Genomic DNA, 22,297 nt, shown 5'->3' with positions numbered 1-22,297 from the left:
TTAAGCAACTATTAGCTTCGTAATGCCGTTATAAATCAGTGGTAGCGCACAAAATGTTTTCCTAAATATTAATACACACAGCAATGCTGCAAAGCAGCACCAGCCGACGGACCGTGTTGAGAAACACAAATATAGCGTCCATGCAGCGTACTCTACGCTAATTAACACATTCTGAACCAAGGCACAACAAAAGAAGTCGCCTTAGTTTTCGCAGAACATGCAACTTAACAATCAACTATAACCAGTCCCTCCAGAAAAATGTGATTATGCGATCGCATAATTCAATGCATAATGAGCCAAAGTCCACGAAAATCATCATCATCGAAAAGCTGCAAACCCCGCGATAAAGCCATGATGAAACCGCAGTTTTTGCAAGTTCCCGCAATTTTTGCAAGTTCCCGCAATTTCATCGCATAAAATTGCATAAATATCCCGCATATTCCATCGCATTTTTTAAGAAAGCGTGCCGCATAATCAAGGATTTTTGCCCGCAACAATCACAAAAAAACTCTGCATTTTTCTGGAAGGACTATAACTGCAGAATAAAGCACCAACATAATGTTAAAAGATTTACTCACATTGTGTTCATTATTTGTACAAATAAAAAAGCAGAAAAGACCATTTTCATGGCAACTATTTTTGTATACGTAAAGCAGGGAAACCACAGGTGTAATTAATGAACCCAGGCATGGTGCTTGTTCATTAGTGTAATTGATTACACCTGTGCTTTACCCCGTGCAGACATGTTGACATGTCATAGTAGGAAAAGCACAGGTGTGTTCAAAACCATTAGTGATGGCAGCATTCCACTTAGGAGAGGTCCTGGTATTGTGCATGCTGACTCACTGAAATAGCTTACTGGGACACTAGATGGAATTGAGCCATCGTTAAGGTTATCAATTTCAGCTGTGCTTTTCCTACTTTGACAAGTCAAAAATGTCTACTGCCCTTCGACTCAGTCACTGAGAGGAAGGAACGTTGACGCCGAATACGATGACTCATTAAATCACTCACTAAAACAGGCAGTGGCTTGGCTTGGCTTGGCTTGGCTTGGCAGGTTCCCCACCACCCCCCTCCGCTGAGTGGAAAGACATGAACAAGATGTCAGACAAGAGGATGAGAGACAAGATGGCATTTTGGGGGTTTGGATGGAGGTTCAACTTAAGGATACGATCAGTGCCTGGAAACAACACACTACCCCGGACCATTTCCGCCATGATGCATCCAACAGACCAGACATCAACTGAAAAATGAAATGACAACCACCAAATTAGCATGCAGGACTGAAAACAAACCTAAAAATATAGAGGGGGAGGGGAAGAGAATAAATTTAAAAAAAAAAAACATGATGTGGTGCCAAGTGATGTGTGTGATACATGACAGAAATGAGTTGCATGCAGTTGAGCGCACTCTCAAACCTGGGTCAGCGTCCCACAAAGCTGATCAAAATCATGACTCATTCTTTCATCATTTTCTTTCTTTTCTTGCATAACCTGTTCATAACTAGTTTCTGTAAAAAAACTTCTCAAACAACATGTGCTCAAGATCATTTCTTCTTCAGGTTCACTGAATCATAAGCTTTTTAAAGTGAGACACTGACTGTCAAGGTCTTCTGTTTAATCTTTTGTTGTTGCAGAAATGCATTTTAACACCCTCAGGGTCCTCACTTCTATTCATGTTGCGTTAAACTGAAATATTCTGATCCATAAGGCCAGAAGTAATCATTTGTTTAAGCTTTTTCTTTTTAAGTCACTCCCACATGTGCATTGCAGATACCGAGTCTCACAAATATTTCCCTAACAGAACAACAATTTATTCAGTATTGTGTTGTGGAGCAAAACCAAACAATGTATTGTTCTGTGTGTCTGCTGCTACAGCATCAACAAAGACATATGGGAAGCAGTTTGAGGCTAGACGAGGGTATTTTAATGCAGTTTAGTTCTGGGCTATGGAAGAGCAAGCTATTCAATTCTATTTCGGGTTCTTCAGGTGACTGTCATGGTGCTTGAGGTGAGTGGGGAGGGAGGGGGGGATGAGTCGTGTGAGCTTGTGTAGCTGTAGGAAGAGCAGGTGGGTGGTTGCAAGTCGAGGTGTCAGGCAAATCTGAGAAATAGAATCTCTGTAGTTGCTCACAGGATATGATCTCCGTGCGATCCATTTGATGAAAAAGAAATGGTTTGAAGAGACGAACGATGTTTTTGTGTGCTGAGTTTTGAACACCGCTGCAAGCAGCTCAAGGATACAATCCCTTCCAGGAAAAAGGATTTTGTGGCGAACCATTTCTGCCATAATGCAGCCCACAGCCCAAATATCCACTACATATGTGCAGCATAAAAGGAGGGAGAAGAGAATAAGCAAAGAAATGCAACAAGTCAGCAGGAAAAAAAAAAAATTTTTTTTGCTTAAGAGGACTAAGGATGAGAGAGTATTAGCATTAACAAGAGTATTGCCATCTCTTTGCTACATTATTACTATGTATCAACGTCATGATGTCTGTGCAAAAGGGAACATTTTATTCTCAGAGTTCTCTCAAAATCCCCCAAAAAAAAAAAAAAAAAAAAAAATTTGCTAACTCACTATTATGCATCGGACGTTATACCTAAAAGTTTAACTCACTGCTGGGCTACTGGAGCCCAAGTCACGTCTCTATCCCAAAAAATGTTTTTCCCAAGACATTTTGGGAAATACACTTGTTAGCTCTCTTGCCGAGAATTAGATGGGAAGCTTGATACCGTTCTCTTGTCTGTACCTTAAATAAGAAGCTAGAACCAGGAGACAGTTGGCTTAGCTTAGCATAAAGCCAGGCAACAGGAATAAACAGCTAGCGTGGCTCTGTCCAAAGGTAGAATAATCTGCCCACTAGCTGCGCCAGAGCTAACTCATCCAGGCTACATCTACATCACTACTCTTCATTTTAAGCGTTTTGAGACAAAAACAATCTCTGTCCACATGAGAGTTTCTTGGCCTCGGAAACGCCCAATACTAACGAGTATTGGGGATGCCGGCATATTGTGGATGCAAGGCACAAAAATAGCAAAACATACTTGTTTGTAAACCAAAGTGTAGATGTAGCCTGGCATGTTATATTTCCTGGAGTCGTCCACCACATACGTTAATTATTGAGCTTTAGAGGAGCTGGTTTGTAGAGTCTAACGAAGAGATATGAGAGTGGTATCAATCTTCCAACAAATGGCAAATGAGCATATTTCTCAAAATGTTGAACTATTCCTTTATGGCCGCCTTGCAGAAACTGTGATACGTTCCAAGCAGAAGCACTCAGTGAAACTACTGAAGCATGCACGAGTGCCTGTATTCATACTGGCGTTTTTAAGCCAGGCTGTATGCAGCTCAGGACAGGCAACCTCTTAATAAAACATCAAACGCATGCTAAAGCACTGCTGGGAACTGGAGTCTCCCGGACAGGAAGTTTCCCACAAAGCACCAATGCCCAACATGCCAACCCCCCCCCCCAGAGTGTGACCTTAACAGGAATAGAGGAAGAGTGTGTGTGTGTGTGTGTTTGGAAGGTGCTGTCGAAAAACATCCCGGGGGGGGGGGGGAATTGGAGCAGGTCCATGCAGCAGCTCAGGAGCTCCTTATTGGCCAATCGCTGTCAAAAAGCTGCTTTCCTCCACTCACCGTTGGCCTGGTAACCCATGCCCAGGATGACCTCAGGGGCGCGGTAGTAGCGGGTGACCACGTAGGGCGTCATGAGGAGGCCAGTGGCGGCTGTCCGAGCCAGGCCAAAGTCCAGGATCTTCAGTGTGCAGTCGGACTTCACCACGATGTTGCTGGGCTTCAGGTCCTGTACAGAAAACACCGCGCCGAGAGAGTTAGCGTGCATTCACTGATATTTTTTACCAAATACATCAATGTCGATATTGCGACAGTATTGTAGGGTTGACTATTGGTGCTTTCACAAAATATTAACACAACGACAGTTCTGCCTAAATAATCGTCAATAATGTGGATACAATGACTAAGTGGGTAAAGGCAAATAATAGAGCAGCTAGAACAGTGGCGGCCCGCCACGGCAAAATTTCTGCTGCCACGGTATCAGAAATAGGGCAGACGCACAACGTAGTCGCGGTTGCCTTTTAAATTATCCTCCCGTCGGCTGCCGCTCACATTGGGGGTTGTTGTTCGGACAGACTTGCCCCCACTGCCCAACACTTGTATCATCATTTTACGATATGCAAAATCTAAGACAATATCTAGCCTCGTATATCGATTTAATATAGATATATTGCCCAGCCCTAATTCACACAGCCTGTGTCGACCGTCAGACGGTCCGGCAAAAACGCAGGTCTGTCCGGTAGTGCGTTTAGGCTGCAGGAAACAGGAAACATCACTGCCTCTATTGCTGCCACGAGAAAGTTTTAAAAAACGAAACCCAAGCACAGAACTGCCCAGGAGTTTGAGGAACAGCTGACTGTTTGCCAAACAACAACGCACAGTCCATCTGTCTCGCTCTCTTCCTCTGTGAAATGAAGCTGCCTTAAAGTGCGGTCGGAAACGTTGATATCTATAAACGATCTGACGGAAAACAGCAACTGTGAAATAAAAAGTATACTTAGGGGGGTTAAAGAACACAACAGGACGTCACAGAAATGGGCCCTTTCTGTGACACTACCACCACCGCACAACCCTGCGGCAAATAGCCAGATTGCTTTTTTTTTGACTGAACGCAGCCTTAGAAGCCTGATTGAGAACGAGGTACAGTTGTGGTATGATGATGTGGCAAATGGTGGAGTTATTTCTTTTATCTTTCTTTTTGGTTAGGAATATAATTCTTCCATTTTGGCACAATGCTCCAGAGATATAAAGGAATAACAAATACAACATGTAAAAAGTATTTTTTGTGAGCGGGAAAAATTCTCCAAATAAATTCTATATATGGGAAAGATTGGAGTTGGTGTTGTGGGGCTTGGATACGGGTGTTTGTTTTCTTCCAGGAGAAACCATAATTAATTCTCGGAGAGATGACACTAAACGCAAAGCGTTTGTTTTCTTTGGTGAAACCTTTTTATCCTTATTTAACCGTTCCCTGAGATCAGTGTTTTCATATCTTTGCTGCATTATATTCAGAAAAGCGTCATGTCAACTGGCTGACACTTACAGGAAGACCACCAAGAAATACAACATGCACTGAGCTCGACTCTAATTGTCTCCGATAGTCTCCTTTTGAATGTGTCTTAACTCCCCTGCTGAATGATACAAACAAAGAGCTTTTGAAGTAATTTGACTTGCAGATTGAGTATTTCCCCAAAATTCTGGAGGTAATCCTGACAAACTAAACTGGCATTGTACTCATGTCATAAGACTCTGTGCCTGGGGCTATAATTTACTGATGGCCATCTGCCAGTCGATTTGTTACAACAACACATTAGCCCACCGTTTCGGGTGGACTGGCTGGTATTCAGCATGATTTACATAGCAACAAAATTGGATACTTCATCTGTAATTTCATAGCAATTACTTTTTGGCTTTATGATGATCACTGAATTATGCACTACTAAAACACCTGCCATCAAAGTGCCCAAAAATGCCCAGGGGGTAGCTCACTAGCAAACAATACCACACTAACTTCAGGAAATCATAAATGCATTGCAGGTAGAAAGTCCTCGCTTCTGGACAATGACATTTCGCCGGATGTCACTCTTTACAGCCGGATGTCCGTTACCTTCCGCTTTCTTTACACTGGAATTTTAAAGTGGCCATATTATGCTCATTTTCAGGTTCATAATTGTAATTTGAGATTGTATTAGAATAGGTTTACATGGTTTAATTTTTTCAAAAAACACCATATTTTTGTTGTACTGCACATTGCTGCAGCTCCTCTTTTCACCCTGTGTTCTGGTCTCTGTTTTAGTTACAGAGTGAGACCTCGCAACTTCTGTAACATCTCTGTTGTCAGTCGCACATGCACAGTAGCTAGGTAAGGACTACGTGAGCTAGCTAGCTGTTTCTGCAACTTCGGCCTGTACAAGGCAGGATTAGCAGGGAGAATTCCTCTAAATGAGGAATTCGCCTGCAGAACAGGGACATGGAAGTAGTTCTATACAATTTATTTTGTAAATTAGGGTGAATTTGTGTGTGATGTAGCAATGTTTTGCCATTGAGAACGAGCTAGCATGCAAGCGCTTGCATGCTAACGGTTAGCCCCCTAGGCCCCTCGTTTCGGCTAGCGACAGAGAAAGCCGTGCAGATTTTGAACAGCTCACCCAGAGACTGAAGGCAGGACACATTCAGAAACTGTATCTCACTCAAAACAGCATGGATGTTTTTTTTCAAAGTTTGTATGCGTGAGGAAGTACCAGAGACACAAAATAACACCCCAAATCCCAGAAAAAGTGTTTTTTTCACTTTAAACTCCGGTGGATATATGAGGACTATGGTTAACTGCTCCTCAGATCTCTGCAGGGTAAATCCAGACAGCTAGCTAGACTATCTGTCCAATCTGAGTTTTCTCTCACTCGACTAAAACAACCTTTTAACGTACACGTTCCACCAAAACAAGTTCCTTCCGAGGCTATTTTGCAGCGACACCGGGACTCTGTCCGGCGTTTGGCGCCGCCCAAGACGATTGTGATTGATTTAAGGACATGCCAATAAACCAGAGCACGTTTTTCTCCCATCCCGGAATGCTAAGTGGACTAGCCAGATCCTCCTCCGCAGCGCTGTGGAGGAGGGTCTACCCTTACCCTGAACAATGAGCTATCCTGACCTTAAACACTCCAGATCAATGACTAATCTCAACCAATCGGGCTGCTACGCAATACGGGTCTTACTAAGAAGACCAAGTGGGATTCACAACAAACGCATAGGAAAATGTATTCCAGAGGGGCTGCTTAGCAACTCTGATCATCTTGAAAGGGACCAAAGAAACTCTCATCATAGAGACAAAGCCCACGAGAACAAGGGAGCTGAATCTTTGGCGATCCATGACTCATATTGCATCTGTTCACCTCATGAAAGCTGTGCGTGCTGATGCACAGCTTGCTGGTTTGCTCCGCCTCTGGCTCAGTTAGTTCTGGCTGGCAGAGCAGGAGGAGCTCGGCTAATCTACTGCTGCGTCTTTTACTAAGGGTGTTTGACAGAGTGCCGTCAGTGTGTGTGTGTGTGTGTTTTTTTTTATCTGTGTGTGTGTGCGCATACAAAGGGATCCTTTGTATATTTCTGCTGGTGCGTGTGTGCGTGTGTGTGTCATCCTGTGTCTGTTGTTTGAACAAGCACCTGTGTGTATACGTACAGTATGTGTGTGTTTTACCTGCACATCATATCCGCTGGCTGACAACTGTTTATGTTGGGCTGTGTATTCTGGTGTTTTCACATATGAGTATATCAAGTGTCAAGGAATGCAAATGAAATGAGACTCTGTAAACTCACAAATTATTCAAAGGAATACTGCGACATTAATAGAAATACACTTCTTCACTTTCTTTCTGAGAGTTAGACGAGAAGACTGATACTACTCTAATGTCTGTATACTAAATATGAAGCTACCACCAGCAGCCAGTTTGCTTAGTTCCGCAGAAAGACTGCAGATAGGAAAAAAAGCTAGCCTGGTTCTGTCTGAGGGTAAACTAAATCTGCTAACCTATTTATCACGATTGCACTAATTAACTGTTAAAAGACTTACACAATCGGCTGCAGATTTTTAGGTGCCGTGTGCCGTTCGCGTCGTGCCGCTCTGCATCATCCAGACAACAATAAGACTGCCTGGAGAAGCCGATCCTTCATTTGTTGTTGTCATGCGAACTGTGATTGGCTCGGCTGTTTCAGAGTGATGACGTGTGAAACCGGCTGAGAGTGTAGTTATTAATCACCACACACCTCTTCATCCAGCGCTTTTGCGCTGTTGCACCGACCATGAACCAAAATAGCAGGTGTGCTTGGAGACAGCCACACGGTTTCTGAGCCCAAGACATGCCACTTTGAACTTGTGTTGTGCTTGCGAGATTAAAATAGGGACCTAAATCTCCTTTGCTTAATTGCGGTTGTTTGCCTCCACTTACCGGTTAAGTTCAAGTTTTCATCCATGTCTGTCCAGACTCATATAATATACAGTATGTAGTGAAGACTTCGAAGTAGGGATAGACCGATTTTGGGGCCGTTTTTTTGGCAGGTTGCAGATTATCTGTATCGGCGTTTTATTTTCCTGATAACCGATAAAGTTAATGAATTAAAAAGGGTGCTACTTTGGCTCGGCTACAGCTCTGTGTCTGTCCCTCTGCTTCGGTTTCTCTCCCCACTGAGTCTGACTTAATGTCCCGCCCACAACACTGTCCGACTATCTGTTACTGTGTATGATGTTGGAAGTTTTTAATTTATTAAATAAATCCTTTAAGCATTTAAAAAAAAGTTAAACATTCCAAAATGTTAAATTTGACTTAAAGATATTAATTTTCACTGTAAATGCATATCGGTTCCAAGTATCGGTTATCGGTTTCAATAACTACTAATAATCGGTATCGGCCTTTAAAAAAAACAGTATCGGTGGATCCCTACTTTGAAGCAATTTGATAAAAAGGTATAAAGTGTATTTTTTGGCGAAACGTGGATGCTTCACACTAGGGATGGGCGGTATGGCCTGAAATCCATATTGCGATATACATTGCAGCCTCTTGCGATAACGATATATATCACGATATATAAATTATAATAGAACCATTTCTCATTTAGAACTAAAGCTTTTTTTTTTTTTTAAAGAGAAAGAAACGTAATATGTAGTTTTGAGAACATGTATTGTGCAAAACTGTAATTATACAGATAAATAAAATTCAAGTACACTAGTTGCAGAGACTTTAACAAAGAAAAAGCTTAAAGTATTGGGTTTCTTTCCTTTAGTGCAAACCATTCTAAAAGGCACTACACTGAGTTAGTTTGACTCCTTGGTTCTTAAATGCCACCCAAGATGCAGAGAACAGGAAAAACTTGTGTCTGTTTAGTTAAGGAACAGGTTTCCCGCAGCACTTTGCAGCTTGGGCAGCCGCCTAAGCTGGGGAACCCTACCGCCTTAACTAGGTCGTCAAAAATAAAAAAAAAAGTCCGCTGCACAAAAGGCCGTCAAGTGCATCTCGGACAATAGCGCGGACGCACTTCACACCGCGAGCGGGCACGCGCGCCACACGGCCGAAATGAGAGAAAGAAAAAGAGACGTGGTCTGTCGCTGTCTGGAGGATAACTAGCCAGTTGATATCGCGCGTGTGTCCGTGAGAACAATCGCCATTTCACCGTCGCGTGTGCGTCGGAGTTTGTCAACAAATGTGCGGCAGCTGGGGCATGCCCGGCAGAGACGGGGTGAGTGGACTTACCGGAGCGTTGGCATACGGTAGGGCTGGGCGATATGGCCTAAAAATAAAATCTCCGATTTTATTTTTTTTAATTCGATTTACGATTTTTTTTCTGATTTTCCCCCCTACATAATAAAGCGACCGCTTCGGTGATTGTTCTCCACCAGATTCATCTTTCCTGTCATATGCGGTGCCTTGTGCAAAGGATTCGGCTACAGTTAGCTGTTTTTTAGCTAAGGTTTGTTGGTCACTGCGGTTTTGTTCGTCTCGGAGAGACTGGCATTTTTCATATTCGGCTGGATGTCTCTGTTTCAGGTGTTGGAATAGGTTTGTGGTGCTGCTGCCTTTGACTGTGATGGGCTTTAGGCAAATGTTGCAGCGTGGGGTCTCTTGCTCCACGTCTGTCGCAGCAAACCCATACCAGTTCCAAACAACAGATGATTTTATTCCTTTCTTGGGAACAAACTTCCCACTCTCACCGGTAGCCATGTTGTCGCTTGCTGTTGCTGTTTCATGTGTGCTATGATGTTGTTGTTGTTGTTGTCGCTTGCCATACTGCTATGTGAAACTAACGCTACGGAAGCTCAGGGGAGCCAAAAATGCGCCATTACACAAAAACTCGATTTACTTACTTTTTAAATCGCCCGCGACAAAAAACTCGAATTCATTCATTCAATTGATTTTTCGCCCAGGCCTAGCATACGGTGGGCAGAGAACATTTATATATGTTTCTCTGTCCTGTTCTTCACATCAGTGAGGCTTTCTTCTCTTGTTTCAACGAAGTGAATACATCTTTGAGACACAGCTGTTTGTTTTTTTTTCAATCACTACACGCGGTTCACAATACACGGTTAGTTAGCGTAGTTACACACAGTGAAATGACGTGTCCTGTTTTTATTTCACGCATACTATCTGCTGGAGTGTGTGAAGCTATGGGCTGAGCTCTGTTATCTCAGCGCAGTTTTGGAGAAGAGTTGTCGGGCAAAGTGGAAGAGAGCGTGTCACGGAGGATAATGAGAGCAATGCCAGTAAAACTGTTACAGCACTTTTTTTTCAGATGGCAAACCTACCACCTTAACTAACACATTTTCTGCGGGAAACCCTGTTTCAGTATTAGGCAAAGATACTTTAAATAAAAACATATTTCAAACAAAGTTTCTTACCTGCAGCCTAATGTAACGCATTTGAGCACACTTGTACACACTTGTGCCCGCACGCCCGCTTTGCTTTCAGCCATGTTTATTCAAGATGACGGCTGCAGCTCGTGGCTCTAAATTTAAAAGTTAAACAAGATCCTTCCCGGGGCTATTTTGCAGCTGCACCATGCGGAGCTTAGCGCCGCCCATGATGATTGTAATTGGTTTAAAGAAATGCCAATAAACCAGAGCACATTTTTCTCCCATCCCGGAATGCTGAGTTGACTTGCCAGACCCTCCTCCGCAGCACTGTGGAGGAGGGTCTGGCAAAGCGGGATTGGTGTTGGCAGACTTGTTATTTGCGGATTCCTCTAAATTTCCGATGCTGACAGACCCGAGGTTGCTAAATCCTAAACCGTTAATTTACGACTGTGTATCAGTGTGAGCTTGCATACGCGTGCTTACAATATAACATGCGGACCTACTATCTGGAGCCGATACATGCAAACCTGTTTCATGTGTGTGCATGTATATGAGTGAGCCTCACCCTGTGTATGATGCCGGCAGAGTGCAGGTGTTTGATGCCACAGAGCATCTGGTAGAGCAGGTAGGACAGCCTCTCGTGGTCCAGCTCCATCTGGATCACCTGGCAGAGGTTGGCATCCATCAGCTCCATCACTATATACCTGCAGGGAAAACACAGAGGGTAAAGTAATCCTGCAGAGACGCACACAGGCAGGCAGGCCGACATACACGCACAGAGAATCTCACATGCTCGACGGTGTTTTAAGCCCCCATCGTTGACCTCAAGGCAGCACTGCGACCGTCGACTTCATTGCACCTAACCCTAACCCTTGCCTAGCCTAAGCCTAGTGCCTTCAATGCAGCGCTGCCTGGAAGACGACGTTGGGGGATTAAAACACCAAACACCAACTCACATACACATATAAGTTGGCTTCATCAGATATTTTACATTAAAGGTGCCGTAGGTAGGATTGCGAAGATCCAGGACAACTTCTCAGTCCCTCCCCCCTTTCTGCTAAAGCCCAAAACAGTCTCCTAAGCCCCTCCCCCCACAAGGGAGAATGAATGCGTGTGCATGAGCAGTGATTGACACGCAGTTAGACACACCCTGATTGGTGCATCTGAACAGGGAGCTGTGGATTTTTGCAAATCGCACTACAGGCTGTAGGTGGTGCCAGAGGAGCCGGATTTTCTTTTTAAATTACCAGCTTCATGTAGTTCTACTGGAACATAGGGTCAGTTTCAGCAAATATGACAGAAAGTTAGTTTTCTAAGTCTTACCTACTGAACCTTTAACCATTAAACATTAGTTGTAGCACATTGGTATGACTTATGTGACAATGTGATACTACTTAAACATAATAAAAATGTAATGTAAGAGGGTCAAAGTGGTTAATGAGTCATCTGGAAAAGTAGATCGCTAAAAAAAAAAATTTAAATTTCAGACATTTTACCAATATTCTCCCAACATTTTACATTGCTTTTCATATTTTACAATTTTTTTTGGACATGTTTAATTAATCTCCAGACAGCTATGAACTTAAAGAAGTATTTTACCGCTGGAAAGAGGGTCTTTTCTTAAAACCGTGCTGTCTGTGCAGTAGAATGGCGCAAACAGTTTTGAAATTAGGGCCACATGACCCGAGAAAACAGAGAAAATTTGCTGCGATATTCCCTCTGCTCCAAAGCTAGAAAACCGTCAACTACCAGAATGCACTGCGCCACACCGGCCCATTAAACACTCCCACTGGTGTGTGACGTGATGCAAGCTCGTCGAGCTTTGTCTGTACTGACACAGAATGGCGGCCTGCTGGTAACAAACAATATTGTTAACCGGTTTCTGAAAACATTTTAGAAAGAGAAGTAGGCAAAGCAGTAACAGAATCTCGGTTTCTGTTTGAGCGGAGCTGCCTAGTTTTACAGTTTCAGTTACAGTTTTTTCAGCCTACGTTTTTGTGATACAGGGAACAGTAAGACGCCCACTTCCTGTTCACAAACTAACATATTTTAGCCAAACGGTGCAGTAATACATGTTTCTATTAACATTTTAGGGGAGAAATAGGCAGTACAGTAACCAAATCTTAGTTTATATTAGATCAGCGCTGCCTAGCTTTAGAGTTCGCTCTGAGTTTGAGAAAGAGAGAGCGGGGGCAGAAGTTAGAAGTGCACTGTCTAACTGCGTGTCAATCACTGCTCATGCACAGGCATTCATTCTCCCTTGTGGGGGGAGGGGCTTAGGAGAACGTTTTGGGCTTTAGCAGAAAGGGGGGAGGGACTGAGAAGTTGTTGATGTTCAAATTTTTTGGCTAAGTCCTGGATCTTCGCAATCCTACTACCTACAGGACCTTTAAAACATTACTATGTTAACTACTAGCAAAAATAAGCGCAAAGCTACATTTTGATCTCTTATTTCCTCATCCCCGCAGCACTTGTTTTTAAATGGCATTTAGGAAGTGGCAGTAATGGCTCTCCTTCTCAAAACAGTGATGAGGTTATGTTGTCTGGCAGCTGTTACATCATCATTCGCGACAATCCTCCTACATGGAGTAAGGACCTCCTGACAGATTTTTTTTTACACAAAGATACATCTTGGTAACAGAGCATCCAGCATTGCAACATGATAAGTACAACTTCTACTTGGATGATATTTCTATATATCCATTGTGTTTTAATTATATATATATATATATATATATATATATATATATATATAAATAAAATGTGTATAATACATTGCCAAGTGTTTTTGTGCAAGCACACATACAGTATGTATATGCTGAGATAGATATTGCACTGTCATGCACGCTGTAATACAAGTATGCATTCAGGTATGCAAACACACAGCCGAGTGGAGTGTTCTCCTCCGTCCTCTAACTGCGTGTTTGCCTCGCAGCCCTCTGGCTATGAATTGGCCAGTTTTTCCTTTTTAGCTCCAATCAGGCAGACACAGCGCTGCAGACACACACACACAAGCTCTCCGACACACACACACACACACACACACACACACACACACACACACACACACACACACACACACACACACACAGCTTCTAGAGGATGGCATTAATCATGTTTGTTCCCGTCATACTCGGTGAAACCATCACTTCCCCCCACATCTCAGTTTAGTACTCCCCTCTCTGCGATTCCACAGCCAGTTTCCAGTCTTGTCGACTTCGGGACGCTGCCAAATATAACCGCAATGTTCTTCTTATCAAATGGCAGTGTCCACCCAAATTTACAAAAGGTCGGAGTTTACATAAGGAATAAAACATAGGACAGAAAGCAGAAGCTGCACTCCACCAGAAGCATTATGGGGTAGTTTGTACATTGAAGATGTGTGTGTCGTGATACCAGATGTTTGTCTTAATGGACCCTTGATATCAAATACGCCCATTTTCATTTCATTGTGACTTAAGTCGGTGTTTACAGTTATTTCAAGATGAAACATTTCCACCTGTTAATCTACCACCTGAATCTAGTTTGTAGAAAGCATTCCACAGAGCAATTATAATTCCATGTATTCCTTGAAATAAATCTCCCTGTGCTTGTAGTAAGGCAGGTTAACACACTGACCAGAGATCCAGCTACGCTGCACAATCCCCTAAAAGTCAGAAAAGGTAATCTAAGCCCCCAGCGTGCCACATCCTGTATTGATTTTACAAACCCGCAGCGAGCAGATGTTATGTGGGATCAGTAATACTCACACATCTTGGAATTCTTCCAGTGTCTTCTGTGGTGTGAATACATTTAATAGGCCGATTATCTGCCGAAATAAAAAAACAAGCAGTTAGGGCAGCCGCAGGGAGGAGCGTTGTGGTAATCAAACAAGATTCCCGTTTTCAAGACCACCCGTCAATCCAACGAGGTGGTTTGAAATGCAGCCTGATGCAGCACAATTTCAACGGACGCACAAGGACAAGACTGATGTTCACATTGATTTAGTTTTCATTTTGCAGAGCTCTCCTCAGGGGCAAGCTGTGCTCCATCCAAGTGTCCCCTACTACTTCTGTTGGAGATTCACTGCTCCTACATGCTTGTTCATCACATTACATGCTGACGAATTTAAACTCGGAAACAACGTTGTGCATTTAAACCCAGATGTAATCATCTTAATGCCTTAATTAAAAAATGAGGAAAAATCCAACCTTTAAGGACACCAATTTTCTTTGTGAATAAATAACGTATCGTAAATAAATAAAGGTTCTTCCTTAAAATACAGGGGGCATAAGTAAGTTCACCCCTATGTTAAATTCCCATAGAGGCAGATTTTTATTTTTAAAGGCCAGTTATTTCATGGATCCAGGATACTATGCATCCTGATAAAGTTCCCTTGGCCTTTGGAATTAAAATAGCCCCACATCATCACATACCCTTCACCATACCTAGAGATTGGCATGGGGTACTTTCCATAAAATCATCTCTCAATGCAAATCAAACCAGCTATTAGGCTAACTGAAATAAAATCATGTCAATCTCCAGATTAGTCAACTTTAGCATGGGTGTGTAAACTTATGCCACTGTATGACAGCAGCGCCGGGTTAAAATAATTGATTCTCCTAAATTAAAATTGATCTTTGTGTGAGTGTTCTGATATCGATTAATTCAATCCCGAAATAGTTTTTTGAATATATGCCTTTTCACTATGGACGTGGTGAATTGACATCCTTTTTGGGGGGTTAAATTCCTAATGTAAATATTAACCTGAGGCCTGTACTACGAAGCGAGATTTGGCGTTAACGAGCTAACTTCAGGCTCAACCCAGGGTTTTCTGTACTACGAAGGTGGATCACTTGTGATCGGGTTCAATCGCCGTGGTAACTTATGCTGAACGCCTAACCTGGTCGGGAGCAGGTTATGTTGGAGATCAGAGATCAACCGGTGTAAAAGCACCGCCCACTGACCAATCAATACTCGACTGATAACGGCGTCACCGTTCTTAGAAGATCAGCTGGAGCTCGGTTCGCGGAGAGAGAGAGAGGTGCGCTCATAAAAGTTAAAACATTTAGAGACCGACAACCCCGTTAACATTCCCTGATGGGTATTTTTATGAAAGATATAGATTTTCAGCGGAGGGAATTACTTATAGGCTATTTGTTGCCTTCTTTAGCCGTGTGTTGCCAATGCGCACATCGGTTTAAATGATGTTTTTATGTTTTTTTTATTTTCTCTCATGATCGCGCACCACTGCTGGGGTTGCAACTGAAATAAAAGACTAAAGCAACGACAGTTTATGGAAAGCAAAAGTGTAATTATATATGGTCATATCTTGTGCCTGACTGATGGGGAAGTGACCAGTTTAGTCTAATGTATTGTAGTGGGTGTACTGTATATTGGCCAGAATCTGCCTTTGGGGGAGGAGGGGGGCATATCATAGTGGGGGGTCTGGGTGTCCTCCCCCAGGGAAGTTTTAAGCATCAACGACTTCATTTCCTGCATTCCGATACACTTTTATGCACCAATTTATGGTGAAATACCTCCATTGAGCCTATGTGAAAAAAAAAGCACAGATGACAATTGAAAATATATCAAACATATAATGGAAAGTATGTTGTTACGTGTCATTGGGCATTTTTAAGTGAGTATATGGAAATCCTGGAGCTTACTATCACGTAGACTACACCACTGGATATTGATAAGCTAAACGTTGTGATTTACGCATAACAGCGTCGGCTTTTTTGCCAGCTTTCCTTCCTGCGTTTTGCCTGTAAAACCGTGTCTGTGTTCTTCATATTTATGTAGAATTATAGTTTGTTCTTCTTGTTTAAAAGATGCAGCTCTGGTAGATGTTTGCGATTGGTCGTGGTGCGCAAACACCGCCTCTTTTATGTGAACGCGCACGTCTCTAGATTGGAAAAACCTGGGTTGACTGAACTAGTTGATAACCAGCGTCGTGATACAGGTTATGCGGGACCGCGGTTGTTAGGTTAGGTGAAGCCGGATCACTGAAAGAAATCCAGGACATGTTGATCTTGATTCGTAGTACAGGCCTCTGGTGCATTTAAAAAAAAAAAAAAGATTTCAGGGTTGCTCTGTGCTTGTACAATTTACAGCATAAGTTCTCCGAGAATCTCTTTTCTGACCAAGCAAACTTGGCATCGTAGCTGAAACTTCCCTTGCCTAATTGATGTTGAATCGAAAATGTAATCGAATCGGGACCGTGTGAATCGAATCGATTCAGGAAATCATTGCCGATACCCAGGCCTATAGGAAAGTAAAGATGTATTTTGTAAATTGCAATACAAATCTATTCGGCACCCATGTATCGTGAGAGAACCCAATCGGGACCAACATATTTTATACCGTCACAGCCCTAGAAACACAACAGAAATGCTCAAAACAAAATGTCAGAGAAAGTCAAGCTCTTACGTTCTTGTGGTTAACGCATTTCATGAGCACCAGCTCCCTGTAGGCCCGTTTGGCGTGAGTCTGATTCTGAAACGGCCGGCTCAGCTTCTTGATGGCGACGTTCCTCTCCAAGTTGTGGTCATAAGCTGAACTGTTTGGAACAAATGAAAGCAGAAAAAAAACTCAGTCAAACAATGACATATGTTTTTGTTTTGTTTTCAAGTTCAAGTTTATAAGCCGTTCCAACAGTGCAGTTGACAGGAATTTGTCTTGGTGTGCCCACATATACCACCCAATTGACAACAGTGCCCCAACATAACAACACAATGCACACATATACCTCACATATTGACATCAAATGCACTGACATAAACATAAACAACACATATTGTACTTTAAAGTGCGTAAACGTGTTGTAGTACTTATCTGAGGACCACAGGAATATGTTTTACACACTGATACTTAAAGCTACAGTGCGTCGTTTCTAAGTAATGACAACAACACTGTCGGCACGTCCACATGACGCAAGCCTTCTGTGATCGCGCAACCCCCCATCCTCCACGCAGTTGCTGGTAGCCAAGGAGGACACGGAGGATTAAAAAAAAAAACATGATGGCCTCTTCAGAAGAGGTCATTTATCTTCACTCGAGTTTTTGCGCGCGAAAGTCACCGGACGACCCAATCTTCTGAACATAGCCGTACTGAGAAATACAGAGAGAGCTGTGTGGAGCTGATAGGCTTAATCAGCTTTGTAGCAACTCATTTGGCAATGGCTTGAATGTAACGGACGTTCATTAATATCAAAAAGTTACGCACTAAAGCTTTAACCTAGGATTGGGCAATATGGAGAAAATCAAATACCGCGATACTTTTGACCAAATACATCGATGTCGATCTTGCGGCGATATTGTAGGGCTGACTATTGGTGCTTTCACAAAATATTAACAATGAGAGTTTTGATAAATAATCACGTGTATTGTATCCACATTGTATACAAATAATAATGGGGCTACAATGATATTTGGATACAATGACTAAGTGAAGGCAAATAATAGAACAGCTAGTAAGTCTGCTAAGTTCAGCTACTGTAATGCAGCCTTTAAAACCAGAAAAAGTGTGTCAAATCACGATACAATTACGATATCCAAAATGTAAGACGATATCCAGCCTCAAATATCGCTGTCGATATAATATCGATGGATTGCTTTAAACCTTTGATGCGTTTGGTAGCTGGTTTCACACGACAAGGTGCAGGACGAGACATACCGCCATGCTTTAGAATCAGAAGGAGACATTAGCTAGAAGCCTAATGTATTGCTGTTTAAAGTCTGTGCTTTTTGGTCACAGGCTGCTGTCTGACACTAGTCTAGTTAGTCACTAAGTACTGAATAACAGTGACGGTTACTGCTTTAGTACATTATCTAGGTCACATAACAGTGACATAACCAAAAGATGTAACCTGGAATTCAGTCAAAACTTTAATTTGTTTACAAAAAAGTAATAATTAGAGACAATTGTGTTGTCGATCTCAAGTATTTCTGAGACAACTCAATGCACAGAAATGTAAAGATTTCTAGTGCTGCGCAGGTAGTGTAAAGTTGACAGTGAAGTTGCGAGCCGTTGAGTCAGGTGACAGTTATTTGTGGGTTCAGCACTAAAGGGACCCCTTTCATACAGACGTAACGTGTTTGTTGATTAAAGTCTATGGCACATTTTGTAATGTACTGGCTGTAATTTATGGTGTTCCTGTATTGGACCATATTTAAGGGTGTTTTTAATATTTTGCCCAACTCATATGCCTACTGTATGCAGAAATATATAATTTATCAATATATATATATATATATATATATATATATATATATATAAAATCCCTTTAATATGTCTGGTTGTATTAGATCAGTGTGGGCCAATCAATAAGCAGGACTGCTTTATGGTATTTTACAGGACTGTTGCATTTATGTGACAATATACATTGGTTGACGATTCACATAGAAGCCTAAAAGAATACATTCCTGTCTCGTTATTTTATCTCCAAAATGAGTTTCCAGAAAATTTACTACATCGTAATACAATAACGTGGTTAAAAAACAACATTTGTATCCAATGTCATCGGCGTGGCTTTGTCCTAGGAGGAACAGAAATATTAGAAACACCTTGCAACACTACGGCGTGGTCGTGTTGGATTGGATTTCACTGTACACGGGTTTCTACTCTTCTGGTCACTCAGCATATGTTCCTGTTTAAAAACCCGAGACAGCTGGACAGCCTGTTCCCTTGGATCTGTGGCAAATTGAGGATTCCAAAAAAAAACATAATTTTTTACAAAAATGTCTTGAGGATCCTGTAAAGTTAAAGCCAATGCAAGGGAAGCATGGCGAAATCTCGACTGACACTGATGTGCAGTTCCTACACGGTATGAGGCCCAGAGAGGAGTTCATGCTTAGCTTATGATACAAGAACTGGACCAGCATTATTTGGGATTAGTTTGGCCATTCATTTAAAAAAAAAAAATGATGGCCCAATCAATCAATCAATCAATCAATCAATCAATCAATCACTGGGGTGATGGATGTTTAACTAGGGCTGCACAATCTATCAGGTTTTTTTTAATCGTCACTGCAATATCAACTGGCGCAATAAACACATTGCGAAAGACTGCGACATATCGCAAAAGACACCCAGAGACTTTTTGTGTTAGTTGAAAGAAAATATCCGTAGAAAACTGCACTTTAAAATTCTTTTTTTAAAGTGCTCATATTATGCTTTTTTGCTTTTCCCCTTTCCTGTATTGGGTTAAATATCTTTTTTTGTGCATGTAATAGGATATAAAGAGAAAAAGCCCAAAGTCCACCCCAAAAGGACTTACCATCTCCAACAGAAAACACTGTTCACAAACTGCTCCAAACAGCTCTATTGTAGTCCAGCCTTTACTTCAGAGACAAACGTACGTCACTTTGTAACACACGTTATAATGCTCGCCTAGCTGCTAGCGTGGCACGCCCTCATACTCTGCTTCTGACTGGCTAGTAGTCCTTACCTAGCTACTGCGCATATGCGACTCCCAACAAAGATGGAACAGAAGTGAGATGCCTCACTCTGTAGCTAAAACAGAGAGCTCAACACACAGGGTGAAAAGAGGAGCTGCAGCAATGTGCAATACAACAAAAATATGGTGTTTTCTGAAAATTAAACCATGTAAACCTATTCTGGTACAACCTCTAAATACAATTATGAACCTGGAAATGAGCATAATATGAGTACTTTAAGTGGGGCATTTCATATTCAATTCAATGTTCAAATTTGTTCAATAACAAAGTTGGAAATGATTTCCTTTCATTTGTTTTAAATTCAACTGAAAGCAGCAGAAATGCAGAACTGCGTAGACTTTAATATCTGTTTATTTATCGCAAGTAATATCGCTGTTAGGGATAGACTGATTATAGGCCCTCGTGCCATCATGGTCCAACTGTTGTTATATATATATATATGATATGATAATATTACATACAGGAACTAATCCTGACATGGACCTGAGTGATTCTGGGGTTCAGATTCAAACTCATTTCAACACCCCACCTTTGCCTAAATCCTCTCACATCTACAGAAATCCACAGGGAACACATGCCATAACTGCACTGTCAACAAACACTACGTTATGCATCCGTTTCTGCGTTGCATGCAACTTATGTTTTATATTGTAACATCTGATCTCATCGACTTTCAGAGCCGACAGCTGGCAAAGAGCAAGCGCTGCAGCCGGAGCGTCCATCAAATGTTCCCTCACCCGACAGTTCCAATGCGGAACGTCCGATTCTGCAGTTACTACCCTTTCGGACTGATATATCGATTTTTAGAGGTTGTTTTAGACACGTGAGCCACTCCAGACACCTCATCCACATGACTGACAAAACACAGCCATACAGTAAGTCATAACTCTGTAGAAATAGCATTAATACATTCATAATCACGTTTTAGCTTTCAAAATTATGTAAGCGGGGCTCAAAATTAGCACCGGCCTCCAGCCAAATGCTGATCAAATATGCAAACGGCGGGTAGATTTCCTTCACTCACCAGCCAAAAACGTATTGTTGAACTATTTGAGTGGCTTGTAAAATTTGAACATTCGCTAGCCGTTTGGCTGGTGGACAAAAAAAAAAAAAAAAAAAATGTTAAAGTGCCCATATTATGAAAAAATCACTTTTTCTGGGATTTGGGGTGTTATGTTGTGTCTCTGGTGCTTCCACACACATACAAACTTTGAAAAAAATCCATCCACGCTGTTTAGAGTGAGATACGGTTTCTGAATGTGTCCTGCCTTCAGTCTCTGGGTGAGCTGTTCAAAATCGGCACGGCTTGTGACGTCACAAGCCGAAACGAGCAGGCTAACCGCAACCATTAGCTCGTAGCGTTAGCATGCTAACGCTAATGCTAACGCTAGCATGCTAACGCTAGCATGCTACCTCGTTCTCAGTAGCAAAGCACTGCTACAACACACACAAGTTCACCATAATCTACAAAAGAACTACTTCCATGTGCGCCCTCATTTAGAAGTCTCCCAGCTAATCCTGCCTTGTAACTGACCGAAGTTGTAGAAACAGCCTTTCTTTTACTGTCTATGGAGCTAGCTAGCTGACATGATCTACATCTGAGCTACTGGGCATGTGCAGTGCAATCAAAGATAGTACAGAAGAAGAAGAAGAAAAGAGGTCTCACTCTGTAGCTAAAACAGAGACCAGCTGAAAAGAGGATCTGCAGCAGTGAGAGAGAGCACTGCAGTACAACAAAAATATGGTGTTTTTTGAAAATTAAACCATGTAAACCTATTCTGGTACAACCTTAAAATACAATTATGAACCTGAAAATGAGCATAATATGGCTGCTTTAAGTGACAGGAATAACTGCTCCTGTAGTTCAACGAGAGGTCAGAAAACAAGATGTGAAAAGAGCAATACATTGATTTAAGATTAAACACTGAGTAGTATTTTGTGATATCATAATATTTTGAAAATTCGTGGGACTTGGGAGTTTAGCATTCACTTTTTTCATTTTTATGGCAAGCCCCTATTCCTGAGATCGAGACTTTGACTCACCAGACGATTCCCTGTGCTCCCGATCCGATGGGTCTGAGGTTCTGGTAGCGCTTTAAAACCATAAAAGTTGAATCGCCCACATCTATACTGTAGTACTCCTTTTCACGCTTGTTCCGGTTCATGGTGAAGCCTTGGACAAACGCTATGATTGAGCATTCAATGGGGCTGTCCTCTCAAGACCTGCAGGGTTGCAAAGAGAAACAGACGTCGTTAGAAGTTAATATCACACTTTTCATTCCAGCAGCTGACACATCCACACTGAACTAAAATGCAGAGATTCCTAAAATACTGGTAAGACATTTTGATTTTTTTTTTTCCACTCATCAAAAAGCTGATGTGCCTACCTGGGTGAAATAAAGATAACATTACTCGAGTTGACGACAAATCCTAACCTTGCTGT

At 42.0% G+C, this 22,297-nt stretch overlaps 1 protein-coding gene across 4 annotated transcripts in view; it reads right to left on the bottom strand.

Annotated features, from left to right (window-relative positions):
- The window catches only part of mapk8b (mitogen-activated protein kinase 8b), a 45,975-nt gene that overhangs the window by 15,509 nt on the left and 8,169 nt on the right, over positions 1 to 22,297 (bottom strand). For 2 of the 4 annotated variants that reach the window (XR_004896301.1, XM_031297894.2), the window contains exons 2-7: positions 21,898 to 22,077; positions 16,826 to 16,955; positions 14,164 to 14,222; positions 10,980 to 11,118; positions 3,640 to 3,805; positions 1,172 to 1,243 (exon numbers count right to left, since the gene is read on the bottom strand). Coding sequence is in view for 3 of the 4 variants with exons in the window: in XM_031297894.2 (XP_031153754.1) it covers positions 1,172 to 1,243; positions 3,640 to 3,805; positions 10,980 to 11,118; positions 14,164 to 14,222; positions 16,826 to 16,955; positions 21,898 to 22,019 (688 nt within the window). In the remaining variant the exon portion in view is untranslated. Of the gene's footprint in view, positions 1 to 1,171; positions 1,244 to 2,243; positions 2,316 to 3,639; positions 3,806 to 10,979; positions 11,119 to 14,163; positions 14,223 to 16,825; positions 16,956 to 21,897; positions 22,078 to 22,297 lie in introns of all 4 variants that reach the window. The other 2 variants (XM_031297896.2, XM_031297895.2) reach the window with 1 other exon arrangement.

Source organism: Sander lucioperca, chromosome 22, assembly GCF_008315115.2.
Source record: "Sander lucioperca isolate FBNREF2018 chromosome 22, SLUC_FBN_1.2, whole genome shotgun sequence".
Taxonomy (NCBI): domain Eukaryota; kingdom Metazoa; phylum Chordata; class Actinopteri; order Perciformes; family Percidae; genus Sander; species Sander lucioperca.
This window is presented reverse-complemented; position numbering and strand designations above follow the sequence as displayed.